The sequence below is a fragment of the Mesocricetus auratus genome, unplaced genomic scaffold (genome assembly GCF_017639785.1).
Source record: "Mesocricetus auratus isolate SY011 unplaced genomic scaffold, BCM_Maur_2.0 Super-Scaffold_100006, whole genome shotgun sequence".
Classification (NCBI taxonomy): Eukaryota; Metazoa; Chordata; class Mammalia; order Rodentia; family Cricetidae; genus Mesocricetus; species Mesocricetus auratus.
The window spans coordinates 76,552,004-76,576,900 of NW_024429190.1; the positions used below are offsets into that span (position 1 = coordinate 76,552,004).

The 24,897-nt window shown below is 40.3% G+C and overlaps 1 protein-coding gene across 3 annotated transcripts in view; it reads left to right on the top strand.

Moving 5' to 3' along the window:
• Positions 1-24,897, top strand: part of Arhgap24 (Rho GTPase activating protein 24) — a 600,446-nt gene that overhangs the window by 276,195 nt on the left and 299,354 nt on the right. For all 3 annotated transcript variants that reach the window (XM_040747531.1, XM_040747530.1, XM_040747529.1), the window contains exon 2: positions 24,368-24,564. In XM_040747531.1, the coding sequence (XP_040603465.1) occupies positions 24,388-24,564 (177 nt within the window). In that variant the 5' untranslated portion in view covers positions 24,368-24,387. The remainder of the gene's footprint in view (positions 1-24,367; positions 24,565-24,897) is intronic.

The following is a 24,897-nucleotide window of genomic DNA, read 5'->3' on the forward strand; positions in this document are numbered from 1 at the left end:
AGCCTCATACCATTTAGTTCTTCACAATCTCCTTTTCCTATTCTTTTAAAGGAGGCTAGGAACGAGGTTACACAAAAATTTGTAAAGAATTTTTCCCATGTACACATGTTTATGAATATATCTCCATCTCTACCATTGCAGTCTTAAAATCCTAGATGTCTAAGATTTTATTTCCTTATTATCTGTTTCATTGTTGTAGTTTTGAGGTGTGGGCATGCTAGTTTGTATATACTGTTTGTTTTGTACTTTTTCCATTTAGTTAATTTTCAATTACTCCAAAACCTTTTGCTTAAGCCTACAAATCTATCACTATTCTCTAAAGTTAAGTCTTCTCAGTTTCCAGTCCTCACAACTGTGGTGAGCATGGCTCTGCTCTCTGTCTGCCATGAATTCTCCCCAGTCCCCACAACTGTGGTGAGCATGACTCTGCTCTCTGTCTGCCATGAATTCTCCCCAGTCCTCACAACTGTGGTGAGCATGACTCTGCTCTCTGTCTGCCATGAATTCTCCCCAATCCTCACAACTGTGGTGAGCATGACTCTGCCCCCTGTCTGCCAGGTGCTCTCCCCAGTCCTCACAACTGTGGTGAGCATGGCTCTGCATTCTGCCTGCCATGTGCTCTCACTATAGGTTTATTTTTGACACATCACTGACTTATTCCTTGGCCATCTCTTCCCTGACTACTTCTATTACTTGGCCGTTGAATGTTGAAGACATAATACTCTGTGTGTGTCCTCCTAGTTGGTAACATCCTGTATCTTGTATTCTTTTTTGTAACAGGTGGGTTGTGACTTAGTTCCCATCCCCAGTGTTTAGTTTTTATTCATGTTCATTCACTTCACAAATATGACATTTTATGACCATCTCTTACATGCTAAGCAAAAATTATTACTTCCAAAGAACTTAGGATGTACTCAATGATTAATTTTGAAGATTAGATACTAATAAAAGAAGCACACACATAAATATAGAAGTCTGTCTGTGGCCATTGTCACAGAGTAGAGGTGTGTGGTGTTAAGAGCTCATGGAAGCTCCCTACAGCTCCTTATTGGGACAGACAGCAAATGTTTATGGGGAAGTTCATGTTGTTGTTTTTATCTCAGTTATTTGGATGACTTACACATGACTTTATTTGTAAATAACTTGTGTCATGTTTGAAGTGAAACTGATGTTTCCTGATGGTCAGTGTGCCCAGGAATTTTAGATGGGTGAAATCTCCTATAGCTCATCATACAAATGCTGCATTTTGTTCTTACTAATGCTCCTAGTATAATTATGTTTGTATGCATATATTGTCTGTTTAAGAGTAATGGCAAGAAAACAAGTCTATATTTTCAGTACAGATTCCCCCAATATTTTCAGTTTCTTGATGGCTGAATCTTTGTGTTTAGAACTGAAAGTCACATAAGGGCACATTATCAGCATGCAAGACAAGCAATATTTCTTTATGCTGGTTATGTTGTATAAATTAAATTGGCTATAAATCTTGAAGAAAGGTGAAGAATAATTTCTTTTTATAAAACTGTCAGTGGCAAATACCCCTATGGAGTTTAGTTTAGGTGATTTGAAGGGTATTGCATTTTTGTAATTTCAAGTACAAAATCATGCTGCTATGTGTGACTGTTTATAAACATGCAGTGATAAACTTGTCTTAACATTTCAGTTCACTAGTAGTTTTATAAAGTTCTTTGAAATTAGTCAGTATTCAAGGTCATAGAGATCTGTTGAATTTCTGCTGAGCACAGTCTGGAAGATGTTGAAGGTCATGGTGATTTGCTCTGTTTCTGCTGAGGACAACATGGAATATCTTGGGACATTTCAAGCAATGTTTACTAGTAAGATCTCATTTCCCCAATTTACTCATGGAAAAATATCCAGGGAAGGAAAATAATCATTAGTAAGTGCCAAGCTGTGTTGGATTCGGGACAGACCACTGTTGACTTGTTTGGAGTCTTCTTATCATCCACATGGGTGCATGTGCTATGGTTCACAGGATATAGACCTCGACTTTATGAAGTCTTCAAGTGGGCTGTTAAGATAAGGCTGAATACTGAGATACAATTATCTAGGTCTTCCTTCTTGTGCCCAAACATTTGTACCCTGATGCTTTCTTTCCCTTTGGTATTTACTTTGCTCTTAGGTAGAAGGTTCCTAGTTTGAGCACTAAGTTTTTAGTATGAAGCAATGTGAGGAAAAAAAACAAACAGAAAAAAACAATTCAACCTTGAAAATCTATAGATGGTGAAGCAAGTTTCGTAGGGGAAACTAAGATGCCTATTGCAATTTTGAATATGTTCTCTAGCCTAAGCTAGGTTTAATATCTAGATAAAGTACTATTTTACTATGTTGTTAAAATCTTTTTCCATGATTTTCCCTATTGGGATGTTCAGTTAAGAAAACTTTAAGATCAGACTTAGCTGTTGGCAGTGGTGAGCTGCTTGGCTGAAAACCACATTCCTGTTTAGCATCTGGTCCATCCAGTTTCACTGGTAGACATTATTTTATTTATCAGTTTATAAGAAGGGAAGGAAGAAAACACTAAAGATAGGAAAACTTGTCTATTGAGTAGCTTAAATATACCAGGTATGGGCTTCCCCTGAAGCATTTATATGACTATTGATAAGCTTCCCAGTTTCCAAATCAGTCTTCGGGAGCAAAATATGAGAGCTAATTTAGAAGACGAGAAAACATCTGCCTTTGAAGTAGACAATCTGTGAGACCAGAAGCAAATGCTCAGTTTATCTGTATCAAAACCCCAAGCACAAGAAATAATCTTTTATCAGTTGAGGATGCAATGGCTTCCCGCATTCTCTACCTAACATCAGCCCCAGTGAGAGCCACGCCCCTTCTTCCTAACTCTTCATCAGGAAACCAACAGAAAAGGTTAAAAAAAGTTGAGAAGACAAAATTTATCTAGCAAGTCAATTAAATAAAGCTGATAAACTATTACATGTACTTATATGGTTTCATCTTCTTATCTTTTTTCAAGCACCATTTTTTACGTGAATTAAAAGAACTACTTTAATATGAGTTGGGTAGAATACTTAACTCAGGTTAAAATGTTGGTTAAAAATAAATAGTTACAGTCTACAAAATAAATTATTTTTAAAAAGTCACAAGGATGTCTTTAGAGGAAAGTATGTGATGCCCCATTACCCAGGGCAAAACTGAGCTTACAGACATGCTGACCTATCGCATAGAATTTTGCTGCATTAAGTTGGCAAGTGAGTTTGTAGCTTTCAATGTGAGATATTTCCCGCTCTTTTAATTGTGAAAACTCAAAACATTGTGTTTGTAAATAAATTAATTTGTTTTCTGCTATGAAAATTATTGTTTTTTCCCAATGTCCCTGCTGTGACTAGCAGGTTTTCCATTTTTCATATCACTTGCCACATTCTTGAAATAACCTGTGCAATAACAATTTAGTACTTGTGGGAATTTTAAAAACACACAGGTGTTGCAGTGTTGCAGATCCTTGGTTGAGCATGTATCAATATTTATAAATAGACATAATCAAATGAAAGTTAAAAACTTGATTCTTGAAAAGAACAGACAAGTAGACTATCCATAAATCAATTTTAAATATCATGGCTAGTTCAGTCTGAGCGCTCTTCATTCAGTATCTAAGGAGACCATTGTCTTAGTTTGCATTTCTACTGCTGTGAGAAAATACCATGACCAAAGCAACATGGGATGGAAAGGGTTTATTTCCACTTATACTTCTACATCACAGTCCATCACTAGAAGTCAGGGCAGAAACTCAAGGCAGGGACTGAAGCAGAGACCATGGAAGAATGATGCTTACTAGCTTGCTCTCCATGGCTTGCTCTCCATGGCTTACTCAGCCTGCTTTCTTATATATTCCTGGAGCACCTACCCAGGGGTAGCACTGCCCATAATGGACTAGGTCAACTCATGTCAATCACTAAGAAAATGCCCCAAAGGCTTGCCTTTAGTACTATCTTATAGAAGCATATTCTCAGTGTTTGTTCTCTCATCTCAGGTAACTCTAAGGAGTCAAGTTGACAATAAACTTGTCAGAACAACTACATTGTCTAATTCCTAAATTCTAAATTATCTAATTTCTTCTCAATAATAAGCAAGATCATGTAATGAACTTTCCCCTGACCCCTGAAGTGCTGGTCCATTTGTAATTTTGCTCACTTGTTTCCAATGTTGTTGCCACTAATTTTAGTTGGACAGGTGAGCCAAGCGCTGCATATTAGGGTATGTATCTGTCTGGTGGCCTCATGGGACACTTTCTGGGGAAAGTCATGGATATCTAAGCATGTAGGGACACCTAGCAACGAGGCTGCTTTTGAACATACGCTGTGCAATTGAAGTGTATAAAAAATAATGTTGGATGGTTGTCAGCCTGGCACCAGCATTGAGAAGCTGGCCCTCAGAAGTCTTGAAGCTGGGGATACAGTGAAGTCATCATTTAGATGTGTAGGGCAAGGGAGGCAGCTGTGTGTTGAGGTGGTGGAGGGACTGGGAAGGACAAAATGAAGGAAGCTGTTAGTTGTCAAAGTATCAACTCTTGGTATATGTGATAAAGGAAAGCTAATGACTAACTCTAGACATTTAGCTTTTTTTTTAAATGAAGGAACTATTGATTGTAATGTGTACTCTTTCCTGCCAGCTGTCTGGGTCTCTGCCCCCAAATAACACATGAGACACTATATTAATTATGAAGCTGCTGGCTGTTTGCTATGGTTTCTTATCAGCTCGCTCTCACTTAATTATTAACCTGTAACTGCTAATCTTGGTATTTCCATGTGGTCTTCTCTTACTGGAGAAAGGGTCCGGACCTCTTACTCCTCTCATATCCTGCGTGGTGACTGACTGTGCATCTGTTTCCCAGACTCCTCCACCTCTCCTAGTCCCACCTGTCTTGCTTCCCTATTGGCCAACAGTGCTTTATTTATCAGCCAACAGGACAAATGTATACACAGAAGAACTTCCCCTATCAATTGACAATTGAGTTATTAATGCTGCAAGATTCTGAATGGTTTCTGAATCTCAGAGCAAGCCTAAATGGTGTTTGATGAAGTGATTATTTTCTTTCTAACTAACTGGAAATTGGCTACCTCTTTCTGTTACATATTTTTGTTTACATATATTTATACATAGGGAGATTTCTGCAGGTGTCATGGCAGGCAGGAATATGAACCAGAAGAGGTGAGAATGAAAACTCCATTCAAACTGACTGCATCAACCTGGATAAAACTTCTAAGAGTCTGATGCCAGGTGGTTTATTGTCAATATAGTTAACAATGTAATTTTGAAAAAAATAGTCCTGGTGTACTACAACCCCTGATGTACAAGGAAGCATAATTACATGGAAACTCAATTCAGGGTACATGTCACATCTTCCAAGAAGACGGATTCTGGAGATAGGGTACCTGTATTAGCTTGTGGGCCTAGGAGAGGATCTGGCTTGGTCTTGGACATACAGATAGTGTATAGGTATCTGGTTATTAATCACCTCTGGTCCTGGTTGTGAGAGTTTGGGGGAGCCTCTGACTGAACAGGCAATGTAAGGGTCATTTAGATTACTAGCCACCTCCAGTCCTGGTTAATGAAGCCTGGTCCATTAGATCACTCACCTCTAATTCCTAGCTTTCTGGGTGGAAGATCATCTTTTTCATGGAAAAGACAGCCCTGCCTGCTTAATATTACTGGTTTCCTTGGAGATCTGTGGGTGCAAGGACCTTCATGCTCCCAACACACACACACACACACACACACACACACACACACACACACACACACACACACGCTCCCAACACACACACACATGTGCACACATGTACACACACTCACACATGTGTGTGCGTACACACATGCACACATGCACATACACACATACTTGCAGTCCTTGGAATGGAATCTGGAGCTTTGTGCAGTGCACACCAGGCAAGAACTTTGCTATTGAGCGACATCCCTGGTCTGCATTACAGCTTTCCTTTTATGCTAAGGTTGTGATTTAAGTTGTGTTAATATACTGGAGTTTTCAGATGTGACTTCCATTTATGTTTAAATTAGTGAAGTCCCAGCATAGTTCCATGAAAAGTAAATATTGTTAGAATATCCCACCATTGGCTTGTCAGTTCCTTCTTAGTGTTTTATTTTATGACAGACAGACTGAAGCTTTGATCTAGTAAATATTCAGCTGCCACTCCTTTGTTCCTCTATTCATTCCTTAATTATGGGGAAAGTCCCAGGAAACATAAGATTATGGTCTATGTAAGTGTAAGGGTGACACTGAGAAGTTTAATAGGAAAAAGGGAAAAACAAAAGTTAAAAATCTGGAATATAGCTGGGCATTGGTGGCTCACGCTTTTAATCCCAGCACTCAGGAGTCAAGGGCAGGTGGATCTCTGTGAGTTCTGGGCCAGCCTGGTCTACAGAATGAGTTCCAGGACAACCTCCAAAGCAATACAGAGAAACCCTGTCTTCAAAAACAAAAAACAAACAAACAAAAAGATCTAGAGTATAAAAAATATTCATATGTCTTTTTCTAGATACTTGAAAATCACTTTTGACTCTTGGACACCCACACATCTTTTAAAGGATTTTTGTCAGGACTACATATGAGTTTGATAAGAGTTGAGTGTATGCATGTTTACCCATGTGAGCATGTGAATGTGTACAATTGCTTTTGTGAGGTGATGTTTCTGACTGTGAAAATACAATAATTTCTAATTCTTATTCTGGTGACTTTCACTTTCTCAGGTAATTAATTCCACTGCCAGTTGAAAGCATCTTTGCTTACCATTGTTCAGTATTTTATTTTTCCTCAGCCTGGGGAAGTCGTACTTGAGTTTTGCATGAGTAATTTCCTAGGATCTAGTGATGTCTAGTTGACCTATACAGGTGCTATAGATACTGGCATCTAGAGTCATTGAGCATGTACTACTCAAGGTATAATGACATTCTTAGGCCTCAGGTCTTTGCAATTTTCCAACCATGATGACAGAGCTCTATATCTGCTTTTCTTTAAAAAGCACTAAGTGGTTTATGGCTTTCACCGATCATTTTCAATTCATAAAAAGACCAAGTCTTTTGTGGCCTAGATTGAGAATATTGCTGTGTCACAGCTGTCTTCTTTGCTAGTCTTCACACATCCAGGAGCTGAACCAGGCCACATTGTATGGTCATTCAAAGCTGCAGTTAGAGCAGCCCTCAGTGAGAGAAGCCTTCATATGGAAACAATGTGTGTACTCAAAACCTCATCTGTGTACAGATGTCAAGATGAACAGATCTGAATGGCAGATCCATAACCTGAAGCTATGCCCACAAGCATATCATGAATCAAAATCTAGATGTTAGATTTTATCTTAAGTCTTGTTTATGACTCACCTTTTTTATGGAGTTTTTAAATGCATAGGGATACTCTCTACCAGAGTTTATATGATATTTGAGGAACAATGATAGATGGGTGACTATGAACACAGTCTCCTTGGTTATGTTATGAAGGTCCAGATACCCATTTTCATTTTTAAATATCCACTTATTACCAGTAGGACTGTAGGCACCATTTTGTTCTCTAGTAATAATGTGGAAATAACATGATCCATATTTCATAGAGTTACTATAAGAATTAAGTGCATGTGTACATACATGTGTACACACACACATGTAGAATCATCTATCACTATGCTGATTCAAGGACACAACTATACCTGCTAAAATGTACCAAAGCTCAAAACCCTTATACAAAATGGGGTGTGTGTGTGTGTGTGTGTGTGTGTGTGTGTGTGTGTGTGTGTGTGGTGTGTGTTATTCTATGGGTACCATCCATTACTATTATTTATTCAGCTGCTCAAACTGTCCCATATTTGGCCAGTAGGAGTCACCTCATGTTATTCCTATGTTCTTTTGTATTACCCCATAGTTCTTGAATGTTACTTTGCTCTCTGATACTCTCTGCCCAAGTCATGGAATCAACCTTTACTTAAGGAGCAGTGGTTCTTTTTTTCTTTCTTTCTTTTTTTATTTATTTATTTTTTATTTTATTTTTCAGTTTAAATTTAGATAAGAAACAAGGTTGCTTCACAAGTTAGTTCCAGGTCCCTCTCCCTTTCCCTCCCCTCCTGCCATGCCCTACCCCCAACCCCCCTCCATTATCCCCTCATTTCTCCAGGGAGGGTGAGGCCCTCCATGGGGGTGTCCATAGTCTGTCATTTCATATAGGGCAGGGCCTAGACCCTTCCCCAAGAGTTCAGGGTGAGAGTGCACCTCACATTGTTGGATGGGAGTCCAAAGTCCGTGTGTATACTCGGGATGGGTACTGATCTGCTGCCCAAGGCTCAATAGATTACCTAGGCCTCCTCACTGACACTCACATTCAGGGGGTCTTGATCAGTCCCATGCTGGATTCCCAGGCTGATGCCTGGGATTCAAGAGTTAGCCTTTGTCAGGTCAGCTGTTTCTGGGGATTAAACCAGGGAGCAGTGGTTCTATGTAGAAGTGAGGAACATTTAGAAACCAAGGTGTGGCCAGGCAGTGGTAGAGCACACATTTAATCCTAGCACTCAGGAGGCAGAGGCAGGCCAGAGCTACAGAGAAACCCTATGATGGGGAATGTTTGAATGTTTCTACCCTGTTCCCAAAAAAACAAACAAAAAAAGGAAAGAAAAGAAATCAAGGTGTGTACACATAGCTAGCAGCAGCAATTCAATCTTCTAGGGCATCTAGAAACACAAATAAACATGCCTGATTTTGTATCTGTATCTACTGCAAACTGAATTCACACATCTCCAATTCTAAACTCAAACCACAGTATACAGTCTAATTTCTCTAAGAAACCTGGCTTCCCAGTGTGGTCAGTGTTTATGCTTATTTGCTCAGTGCAGAAGAACAGAGAAAGGAATTTCAGAATTGCTACCCAATAAGGCAGCAAAAGGGCAAACATACTGACCAGAACTCACTATTTTAAATGGTTGTGAAGAAAATTTGATAATAGTAATTCTTTGTGTACACAGCTTAGGTGAACAGTTCATGAGTTTAAACAAGTGTCTGCATGCATGGAATTCATGTCTCCAATCAAAATATAAGACATTTCCACCATCTTAGATGATTCAAGTTAATACTTGCCCTTAGTAGCAGGTATTATTGTTGTAATTTAAGAAAAGTGGCACTCAAGAAAAAGATGCCATGTGATAGGGTTCAAGCAGAGGGTTTTTTTTTACTGGAGAAAAGATGCATAAATAGGGGAAAGGGTAGGGGGGAGACCAGCCTGCAGAGACAGCAGTAGGAGAGAGTAGGAGAAGAGGGTAGACAGAGAGAGAGAGAGAGAGAGAGAGAGAGAGAGAGAGAGACAGAGACAGAGACAGAGACAGGGAGAGACAGAGAGACACACAGAGAGAGACACAGAGAGAGAGAGACACAGAGAGAGAGACAGAGAGAGAGAGGATGGGAGGCGGGCAGGGCCCCTTTAAAAGGGAGCATAGTGAATACACACAGGTGGTGCTTTTAGTGGCTGCAGCTGAGGGCCTGTCCTGTCAGAACCCCAGGACAGGCCAGTACAGATGCCTGAACACTAACAGTTGTGATGGATGGAGCCTGCTTAGCCAACACTGTGTGTGTATGTGTGTGATCACACAGTGACTCCTTTGAATGTGGCCTCTGTCACTCATGCCATAGACTAATCTACTTTTGTATACATTTGCAGTCCTCTTTATTGTCACCACTCCCAGGTTTTACAGCTTTTGTGTGTTTACCCTTTGATGAGTATCATTTGACTTATTCACATTTAGGACTAATATAAAACAGTAGACATGAACACTGGTGTACAGAGCTTCCTGTGAACATATGGATTCCACTTCCCTATTAACTATCTAGAATTGGATTTGCTAGACATAAGGAGGAGAATGCTCAATTTTATATGACATTCTAAACATTTTATCGATGTATTCATAGCATTCACACCCCTACCAGACTGCAGGAAACTTTTGGTTATTCCAGATCAACACCAACCGCTTGGTACTATCAGCCTTTGTAAATGTTTCCCATGCTAATGTATGTGCAGTGATATCTTATGGTGGTTTAAATATTAATGGAGGTGACGAATGCTGTCAGCCTCCATGCTATTCTTCCAGTATCTCTGTCACCCCCATTAAAAATGCTCTCGATGACATGGGTATGTCACATGTGCCTAGGCCTGGGCTGGCACAGTTTCTATAGAGCTCGGGGCCTCTGAGTACAGGTGCAGGCCTGTCCCTGTACTCTTCTGATGGATCAGGCTCAGTCAGAAGAAAAGGGCATGTGTAACACAGTAGCCCCTAAGGAGTGTCCCTGGACATTCCAAATACATCTTTGTAAAAACTCCAATTTTAATGTATATGACTTACTTTTCTTTTGAATGAAAGATAATTGAATATATCTCATTATAGTAAAGCTAGCTTGCTTTTTGGCTACCTAAAATAAGGCATGAATTAATTGAAGAATTAAAATGTGTTCAAGTTATGAGAGTAATTAGATCTCGCTAAATATCATGATTTGACAAATCACTGCACATTCTGACAGGAATAATCTTGAGAAAGCAGAATAGAAGGTGGGTAATTTGTTTTTTTCTCTCTCTCTACTTTGACATCATCTCCCTAGCTTGTCCAAACTCTAATGAAAAAGTTGTCTTGTCAGTACTTCAGCATGATAAACCACTGTGCGAGTAATTGAGGCTCAGTGATTAGGTTTAGATTTATATACTTAGGGAGTCTAATAATTTTCCTGGCCCTAAAGAGCAAGCCTGGTGGTGTTCAGCCCACAGGATTAATTGATAAAAGGAAGTAACCCTTATTGGAAATCAGTAAGCACCCCAGGCTTTCACATGAAGGGGAAACCTGAAAGTTCACTGGAGACAAATGACTATCTCAGGCAAGTTGTGCACTTGTCGGAGCAACTTTGAAGTATGGTTGAGTAAAAGGTGAGCCTTGCGGAGAGGCTTGGGATGGTAAGCAGTCGATAGCATTTGATTTTTCCCAGGTTGGACCCTCTGAAGGAACCTAATGTTAACACAGTGTTTCATGAAGGCTTTTGTGTATGTTTAAGAATATGCCCACAGGGGAACAAGGTTGGAGGGATTCTGTAATCCTTAGGCACAAAGACTGTTTCTCTTATGAGAAACAAGGGAGGGTCAGGGAGAGGTTCCCCCAGCAGGCCTTGGCAGTCCTGAGAATCCTAGGAACTTCAGCTCCCTCTCTCTGTTGTTCTCTTTTATATGAAGATTTCTACTTTATCTCCATTACTGCTCTCACCTTTGGTAGCATAATCCCATTATGTCTTAGATTTAGATGTGAAAACCTTCTGGATACTGCTTTTCAAGACAAAAGTTGACTGTGAACAAGAGTTGTAGGAGAATGCAGGAGCTTCTAAGTGGGCCTGTTTGTGCAATTAAGCTCTTGGTGCTATTTGAAGGGTCTAGACGTTTTGGTTTAGTTAATATAAAGGAAGGAATTATTCATTGCATATTTATTTCTTCCTTGCTTTGTTTTTTTTTTCTTTTTTTATTAACTACAGGATCAAATGGCAGTAGCCATATTTTGGCTTTCATAAAACTATGACATTTCCCCGCTGTGGAGAATCTGACTTCCTCTCCCATTCCTAGTGGCGTTAGTGGCATTCCATTGGTGCACACCTCAGTGTCTAGTGATAGTCAAGGGGTAGCTTCAGTTCCTCATGTGTTCATAGAATCAGAGTAGAATCTCGCTGTCCTTTCCCTGGGTGATCGGCCGCCTGTGACTGCCCCGATTGCAGTACTGAGAGGACCTCCAGGCCTGTACCCAGGTGGTTAGTAATGTCTGTCAGGAGCTGAGAGAGGGGCAGGACGCCCGCCATATTTGTCCAGGCTTTCTTACCCCCACCATCGGCGAAGCAATCATTTTGGCTGATTTCCATGCTGTCGAGGTTATCTGCTGTAGGAAGATCAACTGCCCTTTTTATTCATTTCTCAGACGGCGAGATAAAGGCAGGAGGTTCTTACATGTGAATTAAAACACTCTCCTCACTAACTGAATAAAACCTCCTTGCAAGGAAGCATGCTCTCACCACAAATATTGAAGTATTATATATACAACAAACACAAAGAAAATACTTAAAGATGTCATATTTTTCATGTGAGCAAACCTTTTTTCTTTCAAATGAAAATAGTGACAGATTGTTGACGATTATTTTAACATAAGATGTAGCCAGGTTTATGATGTATTCCAACACTTAGATAGATATATTTTTATATTGCCCATTGTCTGACATTTTAAACGATTTCAGGACCTTTTCTGTGTTTCCTCAGGGATCAATCGAGCTTCAGACTCACAAAGCTATTATTACCCAAGTCCTCCAGCACATTCTATTGATACCCATTCTAAACTTCTCGATCTTGACTGCTGTACTTAATGCCATTCTCCTTGCTTTCCTCACAGGTGTTTTTGGGGACTGTTTATGGTTAACAACGATAACTGGATATGGCACTCAGTGAAAACAGTTACTTCTCTCAACAATTTCTGAAGTCTGGTTTCTTCTCTCTAACCCACTGCATTCGAATCAGGTTCAGATGGGAGAATTTAGTGTGCATTGGCAACAGGCAGCTCCAACCAGTTTAGGACTCTTGCACAGTGCTCTTGATAGTATTTATTTGCATTCTTTAAACTTTATTTTCTTTGCATGGTTATGTTTGTGCACCACATGCATGCAGTACCCACTGAGGCCAGAAGAGGGCATCAGATCTTCTGGAACTGGAGTTACAATGTGGTAGTGAGCCACCACACATGTGCAGGCAATTAAACCCTGGTCCTCTGCAGGAGGAATGCTCTTACCTACTGAACCATCCTGTCAGCCCCTCTCAGAATTCTTGAGGCAATGGGAGTCAATCCCAGCACACTACAAGGATTGACTTGTTCATTTATTTTTTTCACGCCATTTAAGTTTTCAGTGTTCACTAAATGCCGTTGATATAGTGGGTCCCAGGGAACCCAGCCCATAAACAGGTGGCTTTGCCTGATGTGGGAGCACATGAGAGTTGTTCCCAGTCTGAGTGGTGCACTACTCCACGGAAGCTCTCAGAGAGATCAGAAAGAAGAGAAATGAGTCTCAAAGGCAGCAGGGAAGTGTCTGAAAACCCAAGCTCCTTGCAAGTGGCTGTAATAAATACAGCCAGGAGGTAGTTTGCAATACAGCCAGGAGGTGGTGACACACGCCTTTAATCCTTGCACTCAGGAGGCAGAGGCAGGCGGATCTCTGTGAGTTTGAGACCAGCCTGGTCTACAAGAGCTAGTTCCAGGACAGGCTCCAAAGCTACACAGAGAAACCCTGTCTCGGAAAAAACAAAACGAAATAAAAATAAAGTCGCTTCTGACAACAGATTTATGTTCCTGGAATTCATCTCAGCGCTAACACAACCTCCGTTTGAGGCTTTGCTTATTCTGCGATCTGTCCATTACACTAAGGAATAGTGTGCTGAAATGGGGTCAAAATATATTTTACTTTTCAGTTTTCATTAATTGGCATGTTATGGCTTTCTGCTTAAAACAAGCTACTGGAATCTCATACCTACATCTCTTCTTGTGCATTTTGGTTGGTAAATGAGTATATTTGCAAAGCCTCGACATCCAGACTCTTGGGGGAATCTGAAGCGACATAATTTATTTTTTTAAACCACTTTCTAGTTTCATGCTTTTCGACAGTTTTTTCCTTTCTTTATTTAAATTAGAGACAATCTTATTTTATGTATCAATCCAAGTTCCCTCTCTCTCCCATTCTCACATTGCCCCCCCCCCAGACTCCCATCCCTCTTCTGCTTCATAGAAAGGGTGAGGGCTTCTGTGGGAGATCATCAAAGTCTGTCATATCATTTGGGGCAGGGGCTAGAACCTTCCCCATGTGTCTAGGCTGACAGAATATTTCTCTATGGGGATTGGGCTCCCAATGTCCATTCGTACACAAGGTATAAATGTTGCTCCGTTACCAGGGGCCCAATAGACTGCCCAGGCCTCCTAACTGACACCCACATGTAGGGGGCCTGGTTCTGTCCTATGCTAGTTTCTGAGCTTGTGAGCTGTCAGTCTGGGGTCCATGAGCTCCCCCTTGTTCAGGTCAGCTGTTTCTGTGGACTATAGCTCTATAATAGAGTTTGAAGTCAAGGATGGAGATGCCTCCAGAAGTTCTTTTATTGTACAGGGTTGTTTTGGCTATCGTGGATCTTATGTTTTTTCCAAAAAAGTTGATTATTATTTTTTCAAGGTCTGTGAAGAATTGTGCCAGTATTTTGATGGGGGAGAACATTGAATCTATAGATTGTTTTTTGCCAGATTGCCATTTTTACTATGTTGATCCTACCTATCCAAGAGCTTGGGAGATTATTCCATTTTCTTCTATCTTCTTTAATTTCTTTCTTTAAAGACTCAAAGTTCTTAATATACTGGTCTTTTACTTGTATGGTTAGCATTACCCCAAGATATTTTGTTATTTATGGCTATTGTAAAGGGTGATGTTTCTCTGATTTCTTTCTCAGCCCATTTATCTTCTGTATATAGTAGGGCTACCGATTTTTTTTTAGTTAATCTTGTATCCTGTCACATTGCTGAAGGTGTTTATCAGCTGTACGAGTTCCTTGGTAATGTTTTTTTGATCACTTATGTAGATTATCATATCATCTGCAAATAGTGAAAGTTTGACTTCTTTCTTTCCAATTGTGTATCCCTGTGATCTCCTTTTGTTGTCTTATTGCTCTAGCTAGAACTTCAAGTACAGTATTGGAGAGATATGGAGAGAGTGGACAGCCTTGTCTTGTTCCTGATTTTAGAGGAATCACATTGAGTTTCTCTCCATTTAGTTTGATGTTGGCTGTTGGTTTGCTGTAATAGCTTTTATTATGTTTAAGTATGTTCCTGTTATCCCTGATCCCTCCAAGACCTTTATCATGAAGGAGTGTTGGATTTTGTCAAAGGCTTTTTTAGCATGTAGTGAGATGATCATGTCATTTTTCTTTTTCAGTTTGTTTATATGGTGGATTACATTGATAGATGTTCATATGTTGAACCATCCCCTGCATCCCTGAGATGAAGCCTACTTGATCATACTGGATGATTTTTCTGATGTGTTCTTGGATTGGATTTACCAGCATGTTTTTTTCTTTTTGGTTTTATGAGACAAGGTTTCTCTGTATTGTTTTGGAGGCTGTCGGTCCAGCCTGGCCTTGAACTCACAGAGATCCGCCTGCCTCTGCCTCCCAAGTGCTGGGATTAAAGGCGTGCGCCACCACCACCTGGTGGATTTACCAGTATTTTATTGAGTATTTTTGCATCAATGTTCTTGAGGGAGATTGGTCTTTAGTTCTCTTTCTTAATTGTGTCTTTGTGTGACTTGGGTACCAAGGTAATTGTAGATTCATAAAAAGAGTTTGGAATGGCACTTTTGCTTCTATTGTGTGGAATACTTTGAAAAGTATGGGTATTAGCTGTTCTTTGAATTTCTGGTAGAATTCTACAGTGAAACCATCTAGCCCTGGACTGTTTATGATTGGAAGATTTTTGATGATTGTTTCTATTTCATTAGGGGGTTATAGGTCTATTTAAATTGTTCTGTTCTTGATTTAATTTTGGCAAGTGATATCTATCCAGAAAATTGTCCATTTCCTTTAAAATTTCGAATTTTATGGAATACAAGTTTTCAAAGTATTATCTGAAAATTCTCTGGATTTCCTCATTTTCTGTTGTTATTTCTCCCTTTTCATTTCTTATTTTACTAACTTGCATGTTCTTTCTCTGCCTTTTGGTTAGTTTGGATAAAGGTTTGTCTATCTTGTTGATTTTCTCAAAGAACCAACTCTTTGTTACATTTATTCTTTGTTTTGTTTTCTTTGTTTCTACTTTATTGATTTTAGCCCTTAATTTGATTATCTCCTTGCATATTCCTCTGTGGTGAGTTTGATTCTTTTTGTTCTAGAACTTTCGTTGTGCTGTTAATTCTCTAGTATGACTATTCTCCATTTTCTTCATGTGGGCACTTTCCTCTTAGCATTGCTTTAGAAGAGTCCCATAAGTTTGGGTATGTTGTGTCTTCATTCTCATTGAAATTTAGGAAGTCTTTAATTTCTTCCTTTATTTCTTCCTTGACCCAGGAATGGTGCAATTGCACATTGTTCAATTTCCATGAGTTTGTAGGGTTTCTGCAATTTGTGTTGTTGAATGCTAACTTTAAAGCATGGTGGTCTGATAAGATACAGGGAGTTATTCCATTTTTTTTTGTATCCGTTGAAGTTTGCTATGTTACCGAGTATGTGGTTGATATTAGAGAAGGATCCATGTGGCCCTGAGAAGAAGGTATATTCTTTTGTGTTTAGATGGAATGTTCTATAAATGTCTGTTAAACCCAATTGTGTTATAACTTCTGTTAGTTCCTTTGTTTTTTTGCTAAGTTTCTTTCTGGTGGTCCTGTGTATTGGTGAGAATGGGGTGTTGAAGTCTCCCACTATAAGTGTGTGAGTTTTATGTGTGATTTGAGTTTAGTAATGTTTCTTTTATGAATATGGATGCCTTTGTATTTTGGGGCATACATGTTCAGAATTAAGACGTCATCCTGATGGATTTTTCCAGTGATGAATATGAAATTAACTTCTTATCTTTTTTTAATTTTTATTTTTAAATTTAAATTAGAAACAAGGTTGCTTCACTTGTCAATTCCAGGTCCCTCTCCCTTTCCCTCCCCTCCTCCTGTGCCCTCCCACCAACCCCTCTAATATCCCCTCATTTCCCCGAGGGTGAGGCCCTCCATGGGGGTGCCCATAGTCTGTCATTTCATCCAGGGAAGGGCTTAGACCCTTGGCTGGAAGTCCAGGGGTAGAGTGCATCTCTTATTGTTGGATGGGCGCCCAAAGTCCATTTGTATACCCGGGATAAATACTGATCTACTACCAAAGGCTCAATAGATTACCTAGGCCTCCTCACTGACACCCACATTCAGGGGGTCTTGATCAGTCCCATGCTGGAATCCTAGCCATCAGTCTGGGATTAAAGAGCTAACCCTTGTCAGGTCAGCTGTTTCTGGGGGTTAAACCAGCCCAGTCTTAACCCCTTTGCTCATCAGTCCTTGCTCTCTGTCACTGGATTCCTTGAGTTCAGCTCAGTGTTTAGCTGTGGGAGTCTCCCTCTGCTTCCATTGGCCATTGAATGAAGGTTCTGTTTTCCAGACTCTCTGGCCATGGGATTGTAGCCTGACACTCCCCAGATCTATGTCTAAAATCCATATATGAGAGAGTACATGCCATGTTTCTCTTTTTGTGACTGGGTTACTTTACTCAGGATGGTTTCTTCTAGTGCCATCCATTTGCCTGCAAATTTCAGGGGAATTTTTTGTGTTTCACTCTATTTTGTGTTCTCTAATCTTCTTGTACTCTTATTCGCATGTCTTTCTTTAGGTTGGAAAAGTTTTCTTCTATAATTTTGTTGAATGTTTTCTGTACCTTTGAGATGGGTTTCTTCTCCTTGTTCTATACTTATTATCCTTAGGCTTGGCTTTTTCACAGTGTCCATATTTCCTGGATATTTTCTGTTAGGGATTTGTTGGATTTAAATTTTTCTTTGGTTGATGAATCTATTCCTCCTAATGTATCTTCAACACCTACGATTCTCTCTTCCATCTCTTATTATCCATTGGTTATTCTTGCATCTGTACCCAACTTTTCTATTTCCAGCATTCCCTCAGACTTTTTTTATTGTCTCTATTTCAGCTTTCAAATCTTGCACTGTTAAAATTGTTTCCTTCACATGTTTGGTGGTTTTTTCTTAGCTTTCCTTGTTTTATTCAATAGATTTGTTTTATTTCTTGCAATTTTTCGATTGTCTTTTCCTGCATTTCTTGATTTTTTGTTTGTTTTTTCTTTCATTTCTTTAAAGGATTTTCTCATTCTCTCTTTGAGGGTCTCTATCATCTTCATATAGTTGTTTTTAGGGTCCTTCTCTTCTGCTTCATCTGTGTTGTGATGTTCAAATTTTGCTGGTGTGGAGTCTCTAGTCTCTGGTGATGTCATATTGATCTTTCTGTTGTTGAATGTGTTCTTATACTGTAGTCTTCCCATCCCTTCTTCCTGTGGGTGCCGGTGGAGTCTCTCCCTCTCCTTGTGGGGCTAAGAAGATCCAATACTCTGATGGCTCTCCTCTTCCTATTGGTGGAGGTGGGACTAGCATCGAGATGTTGGCAGACTCTGGATGACCTGGTCCTCCTCGACAGGTTCTCCTGTGCTCAGTCCCCAGACCTCAGGAGACTCTGAGCAGGGCATTGGAAAGTGGGCTGGAAACAGGCCCAAGCTTGCTTCCTTCTGTGGTTGGAGGCTGGATTAGCCTTTTTGACAGTTTTTAATCTCATGTATAACATGAAAAAACAAATGACCCAGAGACATATATTGGGGTTCAAACTTCAAGCTGAATATCAGAAAAGCAAAGCAGCTGGTCACTATTTCTCACCTCCAGCTCAAGCTGCAAGGGCTGATCCACCACAAGCTCTCACCAGACCTCAAATTGCTGCCTCTCCTCAGTGTGGCTGAGATTACCACATGCACTCAGTTACCCCATCTGAGCTGAAGTAGATGCCTGGACATCTCAAATCTCTTCAAGACTGGCTCACATGAAAAAAATACTTTTCAGTGCAGTTTTTATTCTGAAATTATTTAGTATTTCCATTCCTGAGAGACTCTTAAGGTTCTAAATCAGACGCTTTCCCTAGAGTTATTGAAGAAATATTTTCTGAAATTATAAAATAATCCAGACAAGATATAATAATGACTCAGACAGGCTCTCTATGACCAAGCTCTTTTATGTTCTTTGAAAAGGTCACATCTGAAGAAGCCTGTGTAGATGCCCTCCATTGGAAGGCCCTAAGCATTTAAAACGCCAACAAATATGTTGCCTTAAAGAAGTTTATTCTTTAGGGAGAAGACCCACTTATACATGCTTCTCAACTACCATACCTCTGAACATGTGTATGTACTATGTACATGTGTGTCCACAAATGCATGCTTGTATCATATAAATGATTTCTAGTTCTCTATGTATGTTTTTATAATGTAACTTTATAGGTAGGCTATGTGTTGGAGTTTCAAAATCCAAACCAATAAAATATTAACAATGTGCTTGAAAAAATAGCATGTTCTGAATTCCTACAAAACAAAGTAATTTTTGTTTCTGTTGTTTATGTTAGCAAATGAGAGAGAGCAGAATTCGGTTAAATACTGGGTACTTGTGATCACATACAGTATGCAATAGGATGGCCTCTTATAAAGGAGTTTAGTTTGAATGCCTTACCTCTCTCCGAAAAATGGTGACTTTTAGATGTGACCAAAATTACTCTGGAAAGCCCCATAAGCACCTTGTAAATTGCAGTGTTTTGCCAACATTGCTGACTTTCACTTTCTTTCCCAGGATGGAACAGATACTGTCAGGCCCACAGGAATCACTTGTTTGTTCCTAGGGTCTGTGAGGCATGGGGTCATGGGTATACAGACTTTTGAGCTTCCACTAATGCTGTGAGACAGCCATCTCGTCACAGCCTGGCTGCACCTCTGCAACTGCAGAGCCTCAATTTCACACGGTGCAGCCCTCATGTGCAGAGAGGGGAGCAGCCTTGGAACTGGTGGCTTGTGCTTCAACATTCTTCTTTTTTCCTCTTCTCTTTTCTTTCTGTTCCTTCCTCACATCACTTTTCTTGTATTTTCTGGACATGTGTAGTTGAATATGTACCGCTAAATTTGGATGTATTACAACCCTGTGGCGTCTGGCATCCTATTTATATGCAGTTTTGTAAATGTATCCTCTATTGGAATGAAGGCACCAATCTAAGTTCCTGCATGTGTGCTCTTTGAGTCTGGAAAACTCTGTTAGGAGAATGAATTCCCTTCTGATCGTACCACATGTTCCTCGTTCCTTGGTTTGCAAAACGTCATTGTGCTAGTAGATGCAAAGTCACTCTCTGCCACTGAACAACCATTGACAGGTACAAGGTAATTAAATGGTGGAGCCTCCTCAGCTGTGACATGTCCTAGTAGCCACCATCAAGACTTTTTCCAAGTGATATGAAAATGCCAGTTAATTTTTTTCAGTTCAGCTTTTTGTTGTAGTTCAGAATCACTATGTATTTACATTGTTGTAATTCTCCCCTTTTGATGCCAATCGGTATCAACATTGATGACTCTATTCTGTTAACTCATGCACCACTCAGTTGCAATCCCTGACTGGAGGGAAAGGAGCTCCCCAGAAGGCATCCAGTGAAGTTATGCCCTGAAAATGGGGATATATGAACCACACATGTGTGATGCTAAACCACCAGTGGTACATGTATTTACTATCAAGGCTAAAAGTGAAATTGTCAAGCTTATGGTTTAGTTGTTTGTCACTGCTGCTGTTAATTGTTTTGTTTTGTAAAGGGCATTCAAGGTTATTCAAGTGTGGTCACCGTGACTACATGCTAACCAAAATCTCCCATGTCAAAGGAAAAAAAAAACCAAGATCCTAAAGTATATAACTACCACAATGGCATTACATAACATGGAAAAAGAACCCTCCAAGACACTCTTTATAGGAATTCTGTTCTGGTTGTTAAATATTACTCTTCAGATTGTTGTCAGTTTGACACAAACTAGTCATGTGGGAAGAAGGAACCTCAACTGAGAAAATGCCTCCATCAGACTGCTCTATAGACAGGTCCGTGGGGGGGCATTTTCACACTCACACACACACACACACATTTTCATGATTAGTGATAGATGGGGGAGGGCCCAGCTCATTGTGGGAAATGCTACCACTAAGCAGCGGTCTTGACTTGTGTAAGAAAGCAGATTGAATAAGCCAGTAAGCAATGTTCCTCCATAGCCTCTGCTTCAGTTCCTGCCTCCAAAGTTTCTTTCTTGAGTTCCTTCCCTCAGTGACTGACTGTAATGGGGATATATAAGCTAACCCCTGACCCCTACCCACACTCACACGCAGACAAGTTGCTTCTGGTCAGTGTTTTGTGAGGTTTTTTGTTTGCTTGGTTGCTTTTACCAAAGCAATAAAGAAAAAACTAGGGCACATACCACCTTCTCTTCATGCAGTTGATACTGTGCCCCGTATGTACTGTGAAGGGCGCTGGGGTGCTGTAGTCAACAAACATGCATCCTTGACCTCATGACGCTTATAGTTTCTTTGGGAGTTAGGGGGTGTGTCAGACAATGAAAGAAAAATCAAAGAAACGAAATCCCATAAAATATCCAGCAATTCAGGGAACTGTTAGAAAGACAGGTGATGGAGAACATGAAGAACCAAATTCATCCACAGGGTGGTTCCAGGCAGCCACTGGGAAAGGTGGATTTTAGACTGAGAGTGGGGTGCAAGGCTGTGCAAAGCAACAGGCAGGGCATTCTAGAGAGAGGCCAACATAAGTCAAGACACAGGCAGGGAATTCTACAGAGAGGTCAAAATAAGTCAAGTGCCCAGACATAAAGGAGCCTGGGTGTTTCCAAATTTAAAAGAATCTGCTGTGGTTATTGTGTGTGTGTTTGTGTGTGTGTGTGTGTGTGTGTGTGTGTGTGTGTGTGTGTGTGTGTGTGTGTGACTGGAGAGGGTACAGATCAGGGTCCAGAGGTCTCAGGAGGAGTTAATGTCACAGTTAGTCACCCAGCACAAGACCTTAATGCAGTGTTGATTACTTGATTAAACATTGATTGACCATCACCCTGTATCAGATGGATGCTGTACTGGGTATTGACGATAGCTGCCTATCTGATGCCTCCACAGTTACAAAACTGTAGAGACAATGAATTGGAAGGACCCAGTTGGAAATGATCTAACTTCTTCTCTTTATTTTAGAGGTGAGGAGAGGGTTCTACTCTTTCTGTATATGTCTCTACCTCTCTACAAAACCTTGTTTATTTTTTGTAGGACTTCAGTTTCTGTTTTGTTTTTCTTCCACAGAGCAATAGTCATGGCACTCTTCCCCTAGGTCTATAATAAATCATGTTCATTTGTTTTAATAATGCAATTAGTGATGCTGAGATACTTTATGATGTATTATAAAGTCATGAAATTAACTGTAGCTTTCCCAGGAGTTCAGCTGGCAATACTTCCTCTGACTTTAGCCAGACTTATAAGCAACAGATGCAAGAAGAGTCATAAACTATCTTCTAACACACACATTTTCCACTAAGGCATAAAGAGAAGAAAAAATGGGAATTGGTTGTGTGCATTTCTATATTATTGATGGTAGTTTGCTAATTACTTAGGAAATCTTTAGAGGCAGCTTATTTAAGTTAGTAAAATGCTTAAATTTGAGAGGAAAGATAGGAAAAGGCCCCAGAGAATATGTTTATTTGCTTCACTGTAATACATTATAGGTGTGTGTGTGTTGAAATGTTTATTTTATAGTCTTATTTAACTTTACAAGTAGTTTTGTCAAAGGATAAATAAATGGCGAAGAAATAAATTGTGTATGGTTGAATAATTTAAATACCAGGAGACAAAAAAAGATTATTTAAGGTGGTCTAAATTAGCAGGTTTACTGTCTAAATTATATTGGGGTATTTACTGTTCACAATGAGGCTTGCCTGCTTCTTGATACTAGGTCAAGTGCTGTGGAAGAAAGGAGGTGAAAGTTCCTGCCCTAGGGGCATAACAAACTTAAAGCACCAGGCATGATCCAATCTGCAGATACTGGCACACATGGGGAGTGAATATTACTGCAAACAGCTGTCACTGCCATGGGAATGCCCCCCCCCCGGAGGGGAAGGTTTTGGAATGCTCCACATGGGGGAGCTTCAGCATTAAAAGGTATCTGCAGATACCAAATGAGCTCCAGAAAACACAAACAACCCAAATAAAATATAAAATAGCTTAATGGAAAAACTGAAGGAAGGATGGGGAATATTGGAATGTCTGTCAGTGGAGGACACAAAAGCCACCTAGAAGATGGTTGAAATGACCAAATAAAAAGCTTAGAACCTAAGTTCAAACTCATTGCTGCATACTAATTGGTAGAAGTACATCTAAAGAACTCAAGGAGCCCAGCTGGAGGCGGGGAGGTAAGGGCTGGCAAAAGCCACCACGCAATTTGTGACTGGGACTCTGGACACAACAGCTGGATGAAAACTTAGTAACAGTGAAGGCCTGCCAGGAAGCTCCTCTTCAGGTGCAAGTAAGAATTATTGAAAGAAAGGCGGACATGAAAATTCCTTAGGGTAGTCTGTGCTTTGTGAGTTAATTCTGTATTTGTGTCCTCATACAAAGAACCAGGATGCGCTAACACTTCCCACTTCCTGAAGAAATGCTTAGAAATAAACACTAGTAAGAAGCTAGGGAGCCTCTGAGATAGAAAGACATCTCTTCATTCATAACCACATCAAAACAGTGTCTTGATTCTTAACTCGTTTCCCAGAATCTGTATCTACGGATGACCTCTGCCACCTCCAAAAAAGCCCACCCCCTGACCACCCACTTGTTTCCACTGTGCAGGTCTGGGCTTCCTAAGGATGAAGATGATTCTCCATTCATGTGGCTCATTTTCTCTCTATATGTAGAGTAGACGCCCTTGGGCTCCTTTACACACAGCCTGGAATGGTGCTCAATGCCTACAGCATTTTAACCACCCCTTATTCCTGAAATTTGAGGGAGCTGGCAAGGAAAAGAAAATCATCTAGCCACGGCGGATGTTTCCTTTCTTTCTTTGTTTTTCTCCAAAACTTACTTGGCTGCACAGATCCCTGGCTGAGAAAGCCCTCTGTGGATTCTCTGGAGGAAGCAAAGAACAACATCTTCAGAGATTTTCACATGTGCAAACCAAACATCTTCCATTGAGGTTTTAAAAATAGTCTCATTAAGCATTAACATTTGTGGGGATAGTGCTTGCTCAGGTAACCACAGGCCAGGCATGCACATGCAGGCCCCCAGCACTGCACAGCACATACACTAGCCTAGATGCTGAAAACTCAGTCTTATTGCCCGTTCCTCTAGAACCTTCCCATTCTGTAGCTCTACTCAAGAAGAAAGGGCTCTCACCCCCATTGAGAAGGCAGGGACTTATGCCATGCTCTCTCCCTTTGGGCATAACATTGGCAGTTCTGTGGACAGCTTCTAGAAATTCAGTCAGTGGGTTGATACATATTCTTTTTTCTTTCTTTCTTTCTTCCTTCCTCCCTCCCTCTCTTTCTCTCTCCCTCCTCCTCCCTCCTTCCTTCCCTCCCTCTTTCCCTCCCTCCCTCCTTCCCTCCCTCCCTCTCTCTCTCTCTCTCTCTCTCTCTCTCTCTCTCTCTCTTTCTTTCTTTCTTTCTTCTTTCTCTCTCTCTCCCCTCTCTTTCTTCTTAAGAACAGTGGTGATAGATTACCTTATTCTTTTTCTTTCCTTTTAACAGAAAAAGCCATCAGCTTGAAAATGGAGGAGAACAATGACTCCACGGAGAACTCCCAAGGCCAAGGGCGGCAGAATGCCACCAAGTGTGGGTGGCTGAGGAAGCAAGGAGGCTTTGTTAAGACTTGGCATACCCGCTGGTTTGTCCTCAAAGGGGATCAGCTTTACTATTTCAAAGATGAAGATGAAACCAAGCCCTTGGTAAGTCAGAAAAATGATTCTTGCAGACCGTAGAGATCCATGCAGCTGGTGGAGTCTGAGAAATCTCACACTCCCTGTTGGATCTGTTTACAGGAGTCTTGTCTGCTTCTTTTACATTGTTGGCTTAGATTTGGTCATAATGAACTGGCTAGTTGAGACTCAGAGGCAAATTATACTTGTCTAATGTAAATTTTGAGTTTTCCTAAAGGAATGTCTAAATCCTTCAGGCAAACTTATTTCATGAGAAAATATTAATGGGCATCTACTAGGGGATAGAACTCATAGTAAAGGGAGCTTTTTTCCCCTTTTAGGAATGAGTTGAAAAAATGTATT